Below are 6245 nucleotides of genomic sequence, written 5' to 3' on the forward strand. Positions count from 1 at the left end.
CCCCGGCCACCGATATGTACAATATATATACTTATTTATTTACATGCAAACAGATAAAGCTTAGAATTAAAAAAAGGTGATGAAAGCAATAATATATAGAAAATATCGGAATGTGGGGCCCCCGTATTGCATCGTCCAATCAGAATTATAGTGGGAATATAGTATTAAATAAATCCCAACAGCTGTCTCCCTCTATTTAATTTCTTTCTTAATTCTCCAAATGAAATTAAATAAAAACAAAATCCTAATGTAATGTCAGGAAAGGAAACTCTCTCCCAGCTGTCCACTAAAAACATTCCAGAATACATTGCAGCATTAAATCCCCAGTAACGACAAATCTCACCCATATTAGTTAAAACAATGATTGACAGATATGTGTGGGATTCCCTTCTCTCCCTCCTTGCTGGCAGCCGCTTAGCTTAGCGTACGTGCGCCACCCAGCCCACCCATCCCTTCCAGCCTGTCAACCCCCATACATATTTACCCTTTCGTCTCCTCCCGTCTGGTCGCTTTAATTAATTCCCCACTTCCAGTTCCTCATTCCCTGCTTCTAATTAGGGTTTCTCCTGCTACTATGGATCCTTGTCCTTTCGTGCGAATTGTCATCGCCAATTTAGCTCTCAGAAAATCCGATCATACCACTCCTGATCCCTCTTCGTCCTCCTCTTTCTGCTGTAAATTCAATCTCAAGGGTTTTCCAAATCAGGCTTCCGATGTGGCTTCTCTAACCCACGAAAACGACGTCGTTGAGAGCAAAATCCACGGCTGCTTCGCCCTGCGAAGGACGCAGATGGAGAGATTGGGAGAAAGGTCCAGCAGGTTTTCTAAATTGAGAATTCTGATTTACAGGAAGAATAGTGCGAGAAAAAATGGATGCGGATTGAGCAGGAAGGGAAAGTTTATTGGTTGCGTTGATGTGCAGTTGGATTTTAAAAGTATTTTGGAAAGCAATCGTGGATTAGTGATTCAAAACGGGTGGGTTGTTATTGGCGGGGCATTGGATCCGATTAAATTGCACTTGAATGTCCGGGCTGAGCCCGACCCGAGATTCGTCTTCCAGTTCGACGGCGATCCCGAGTGCAGTCCGCAGGTTTTCCAGGTTAATGGAACTGTAAAGCAGCCTGTTTTCACCTGCAAATTTGGGTTCAGAAATGGCGGAGGAGAAAGGATTTTGAGATCCAGGTAAATAAGTAAATAGACATTGAATTGGTTTGCTTTAATTTGATTTCACAATTTTAATTCAGATCAGTGCAATCGGAGCCGAGTGCCTCCTCAGGGAAGTGCTTCAGGTCGGCGGCCGGAGACGACGGCGGCGGCGAGCAGGCGATTAAAGAGAGGAAGGGGTGGTCGATCACGATCCACGACCTGTCGGGGTCGCCGGTGGCGGCGGCGTCAATGGTGACGCCGTTCGTGGCGTTGTCGGGGACGGACAAGGTGAGCAAATCCAATCCAGGGGCGTGGCTGATTCTCCGGCCGGACCAGCAGGGCACGTGGAAGCCATGGGGCCGGCTGCAGGCGTGGCGGGAGCGCGGCCGGCTCGGCCACCGGTTCGATCTGATCCCCGACGGCGGAGCGGAGGCGATCCCGCTGGCGAATTCGAGCATCAGCGTGAAATACGGCGGGGATTTCGTCATCGACATAACCGGCGGGCCCACCCCCATGACCAGCCCCAACAGCAGCTTCGATTTCAGCTCCGGGTCGGGCTCCGGGTCGGATCCCGGGTCGGCGTCCGGGTCCGGGTCGTGGGGGCAGCTGCTCTACCGGGGGTTTGTGATGTCGTCGACGGTGGTCGGGGGGGACAGCAAGTGCAGCAGGCCGGAGGTTGAGGTCGGGGTGCAGCACGTGAGCTGCACGGAGGACGCCGCCGCCTTCGTGGCGCTGGCGGCCGCCGTCGACCTCAGTATGGATGCTTGCCGGTCGTTTTCGCATAAGCTGAGGAAGGAGTTGAGGCAATCGGATCCGGTGTAGTGGGTCGGGTCGGGGTCGTTTTTCTTTTTAACGGTGAGTGTACAGTACAGTGAAGTACAGTTTCTTCAGCGGCGGGACACTTTTTTGTTTTGTTGTAATTTGTCTGTGTAGGCATTAGCTGCTGTATTAAGCAACGAATTGTTGGTTGCTTGCGATTTTTTTGCTTTTAATGAATTAATATAAAATAATTGTGACATATGATATTCAAAAATATATATTTAATGTAATATTTTTAAATATATATATATATATATAGTGAGACTTGAGACGAATTCACTTCACACCTTCGAAGCATCTTTACTTACATACTTAAAAATAGATTGTTCTTTTGTAATTTTGCTTTGACTTTTTTAAAAAAAAAAAAAAAAAAAAAAAGAACAGCAATTTGTTTTGAAAAAGAAAAGAAAAGAATGTATTTTAAAAATTTATTGAATAATAAAAAGAGCAGAAATGTAAATTGAACAAAACTTAAAAATAGACATTGTTCTTTGTGTGTGTGTGTGTTTTTATTTTTATTTTTTTTGCAAACAGCAAATTTGTTTTGAAAAGAAAAAGAAAGAATGTATTTAAAAAAAAATTATTGAATCATAAAAAGAGATGAAATGTAAATTGAACAAACTTAAAAATTTTAAAATTATTAAAGTTTGAGGTTATATTTTAATTTCTAAATTAAATAAATATTGAATATAACATTTTATTCTTTATAACAACAATAATTTTACATAAAAGAATAGACTTGAAAAGAGCATATAAGATTTTGTTTTTTGCTTCCGACCCTAGCAAGTAGCAATTTGGTTTATATTTTTATTTTTTAATAATGTTAAAATCTCTTCGTTATAATTTTATTTTATTTTTTCTATGACAGTTACTTTTCAAATATATTTGAATAAATTAAAAAATTGAGCATAATAGACTACAAATTATGTAGCACATTGAAAAGGTAGCATTTTTCTTCTTATTATTATTATTAGTAAAAAATTGTACCCACTTTTGAACAAACTCACTAAACTCCTAACTAATCACGATTTATATTGACTATAGACAGCCGTCAAGAAAGCTGCTTGTGCATATTCGTCCACCTACCTCTCTATCTATTTTCAAAGTCTGGTTGTCTGATTTCCTAACACTTCAACTCTACACATTCAACGATCCCCTCCCCTCATCTCTTTGATATTTTTGCATCAGCATCATTGCCTACAAAATATTCCCACCAATATGTCAACAACCACACATGCATCACATCCAAAATTGAAAACAGCTAATACCCACCCCATAACAAGAATCCATCCTCAAAGTCAACTTTGACTTTTTAACCTTGTCTCGACTCCAAAAATTTACCCATCAACGTTCTCATAAATCCCAGAAAACAATATGAACAAAAAAAAAAGAAAAAAAGATGCATCTTCCTTCATCCATGCTTCAGATATTCCTTCAGAACACAACAAAAAGGATAAGAACATTGGTTATGGAGTATAACAGTAGGTACTGATCCTCACATACCTGAATGAAACCTGAAATGAACTTTAATGCAGCAGCAGGAGATAGTAGTATTTCACAGGCACTTCATTAATAAATCGAAATCAATAGAACTAGTGCAAAATATAGTTTCTTGAAATCTTCCTTCAGCTGCAAGATGTTCATGATTAGTTCATTCCCTCACTCTGCAATTCAGGAAGGGATCAGATTTATCTAGGCTCCATTTCTTGTTTTAAAGCCTGTTGAATCAGAATCATTGTCCTCACTCAAATCAATCATTTGCAATTTTGTACGAATTTATACCTACAGAGACTTGTCTGTCATATTCTGTAAGGGGAGATCATGGTCTTCAATGTATCCTCAATTGTACTGTTGCTGGATAAATGATGGTCAAATAATCCTTCTGTTGCTGTTTTATTTGAAGATGAACTATACCCAAAGTTGTTTATATCCACTGAAGAGAGTTCCTTATCTATTTGACCATTGGCATGTTCAGAATCTGTTTCTTGAATTACATTGTTCTCGCCACCATCTTCCCGTTCTTCCTCACCTACTGAGTCCCTTTTTTCGATCAACTTCTTATGTGCATTGGTCTTATACGGCTTCATCGTTTTCTTCGTCACCACCTTCTGTCCTCCACCGTCCTTCCAATTCACCTTGTTTCTTAATTGAGCTTCAGATTCATATCTTTCAACTTTTTCTTCAGCCGATTCCTCTTGCTCGTGTTCATCACTGTCCTCATCACCACCTTCCGTCCCTTTAGCTTCCTTCTGATCCTCCTTGTATCTCAATTGAGCTTCAGATTCATATCTTTCAACTTTTTCCTCAGCCGACTCCTCTTGCTCGTGTTCATCATTGTCCTCATCACCACCTGCTGTCTCTTTAGCTTCCTTCTGATCCGCCTTGTATCTCAATTGAGCTTCGGATTCATATCTTTCAACTTTTTCTTCAGCTGATTCCTCTTGATCGTGTTCATCACTGTCCTCATCACCACCTGCTATTCCTTTAGCTTCCTTGTGATTAGCCCTGTATCCCAGTTGAGCTTCAGATTCATAACTTTCAACTTTTTCTTCGGCTGATTCCTCTTGCTCATGTTCATCATTGTCCTCATCACCACCTGCTGTCCCTTTATCTTCCTTCTGATTCGTCTTGTATCCCAATTGAGCTTCAGATTCATATCTTTCAACTTTTTCTTCAGCCGATTCCTCTTGTTCGTATTCATCATTGTCCTCATCACCACCTTCGGTCCCTTTATCTTCCTTCCAATCTGCCTTGTGTACCGACTGAGCTTCAGACATATATCTTTCAACTTTTTGTTGGTCTTGTCTATGTTCAGCATTGTACACATTCTTGGAAATTGTCTTATGCACTTTCTGAAAATGTTCCGGTCTAACTTTTGCTAGTATCTTACCAACTTTTCTTAGGATTAATTCGACTTCTTCTGGTGTCTCATCTTCTTTCTTCTTGCCAAGGTATGTTTTTAGATCTACAGTGCCTATATTATATATTTTTGTCTTGCCATGGGAATGCTTCGGATGGGAATCCTCTCCATAGGAATGTTTGACATGGTATATTAACCAATAATAGAAAGCAGCAAGAAGTAAACAAATTTGTATAACATGCTTAGCTTTGATTCCTTGGGATCTTCGGATCCTGGCAGGAGCTTGCCTGTGCATATTGTCTTCCCAAAAGTGTTGATCTTGTTCCTCTTTTACTGGTACTAATGGACTGCGAACCTGCCATTCACACAAAACACATTCTTTATCACTAAACCATGTGAACATAATTAATCAAGTAATTACATGACAGCAATTTTCCACACCAATGTTTCTGTCACAAGTTTAATCAGTATTGTTTTATGAAAGCAACCAGCTTCTAACAAAATTTACGTTATGCCACCATTCCAAGCACCTAAAATATGATTTTTGTTATTGAATAGGAAGTAAAGCAAAGATTAAGACTAAAATGATTAGTCATGTACTGTAATTGGTTTGGCGATTTTATACATCAACCTTTAGCAAAGAAAGTTTTGAATACATTTAAGGATCACACAGTGAAAATTAGAACTAGACAATGAAGAGTAGTTCCCTTTTAGTAAATATTGTTTAATGCTGCATTGACACCAAGACAACCTAACGAATTATCATATTGATTTCGCAAAACCCAATGTGATCAACCCCATTATCACAAGATGTTCTTGATTTTTCTTGAGAATGGGGAGGTTAATCTAGGATTCTTAATTCTTGTAATACCAAAATTCTCTTATTGATTCACAAGGTTCGGGTGTTGCTGAAAAAAAGGTAAAATCCATCTCCTAAAAGAATGTGATCAAAAGGATTCAACGTGGCTCATTTTCTATAAACAAGGGATGCAACAGTTTCACTAGAAAAAGGAGTCAACATTTAAACAAGAATACAAGGAGATTCACTAAATATAGACAAGATAACAAAGTGGCAACTCGAAAACTAAAATGAGGATATATAAATAAGTTCTAGAGCAACTTGCTAACATTTCAGCTCCATTATACAACTTCCATGGAACAATGCTGTGCATCGATATCACAAACATGTTAGCGTGCCAGAGATTGAACCCCATGATCCCATCCATTCAAGACACATGTCTTCATTGTTTTCCAAATTAGAAAGATTTCATTGACTGAAGGAGAATGGAAAGTTTAGTTTACATACTTTAATAACAGGAATTAGATCAACCAAGTGTTAGGTCCAAATCTTGATTTTAACAAGGAAAACAAAATCCATTAGTTAATTTAAGCAGCAAGGCATTTATTTCCACAATTTATC

The 6245-nt window shown here is 39.3% G+C and overlaps 2 protein-coding genes across 3 annotated transcripts; one reads left to right on the forward strand and one right to left on the reverse strand.

Annotated features, from left to right (window-relative positions):
* Window positions 1-463: 463 nt before the first annotated feature.
* LOC127257048 (uncharacterized) lies at window positions 464-2202 on the forward strand. Its single transcript, XM_051283323.1, has 2 exons — window positions 464-1182; window positions 1245-2202. The coding sequence occupies exons 1-2, from the start codon at window positions 575-577 to the stop codon at window positions 1966-1968; spliced, it is 1332 nt and encodes a 443-aa protein (XP_051139280.1). The 5' UTR covers window positions 464-574; the 3' UTR covers window positions 1969-2202.
* Window positions 2203-2927: 725 nt separating this feature from the next.
* Window positions 2928-5094, reverse strand: LOC127255545 (nuclear polyadenylated RNA-binding protein 3-like). Of its 2 annotated transcripts, XM_051281132.1 has the most exons (4): window positions 3748-5094; window positions 3469-3629; window positions 3238-3397; window positions 2928-3162 (listed from the first exon to the last, which is right to left on the reverse strand). In XM_051281132.1, exon 1 carries the CDS (start codon window positions 4740-4742, stop codon window positions 3765-3767), a length of 978 nt encoding a protein of 325 aa, XP_051137089.1. In that variant the 5' UTR covers window positions 4743-5094; the 3' UTR covers window positions 2928-3162; window positions 3238-3397; window positions 3469-3629; window positions 3748-3764. The 2 variants fall into 2 exon arrangements, with proteins under 2 accessions (XP_051137089.1, XP_051137080.1); XM_051281123.1 differs by having other exon boundaries at window positions 3469-5094.
* Between the last annotated feature and the right edge of the window lie 1151 nt (window positions 5095-6245).

This window comes from Andrographis paniculata, unplaced genomic scaffold (assembly GCF_009805555.1).
Source record: "Andrographis paniculata isolate CXL003 unplaced genomic scaffold, ASM980555v1 Contig12END, whole genome shotgun sequence".
In the NCBI taxonomy this organism is placed as follows: Eukaryota; Viridiplantae; Streptophyta; class Magnoliopsida; order Lamiales; family Acanthaceae; genus Andrographis; species Andrographis paniculata.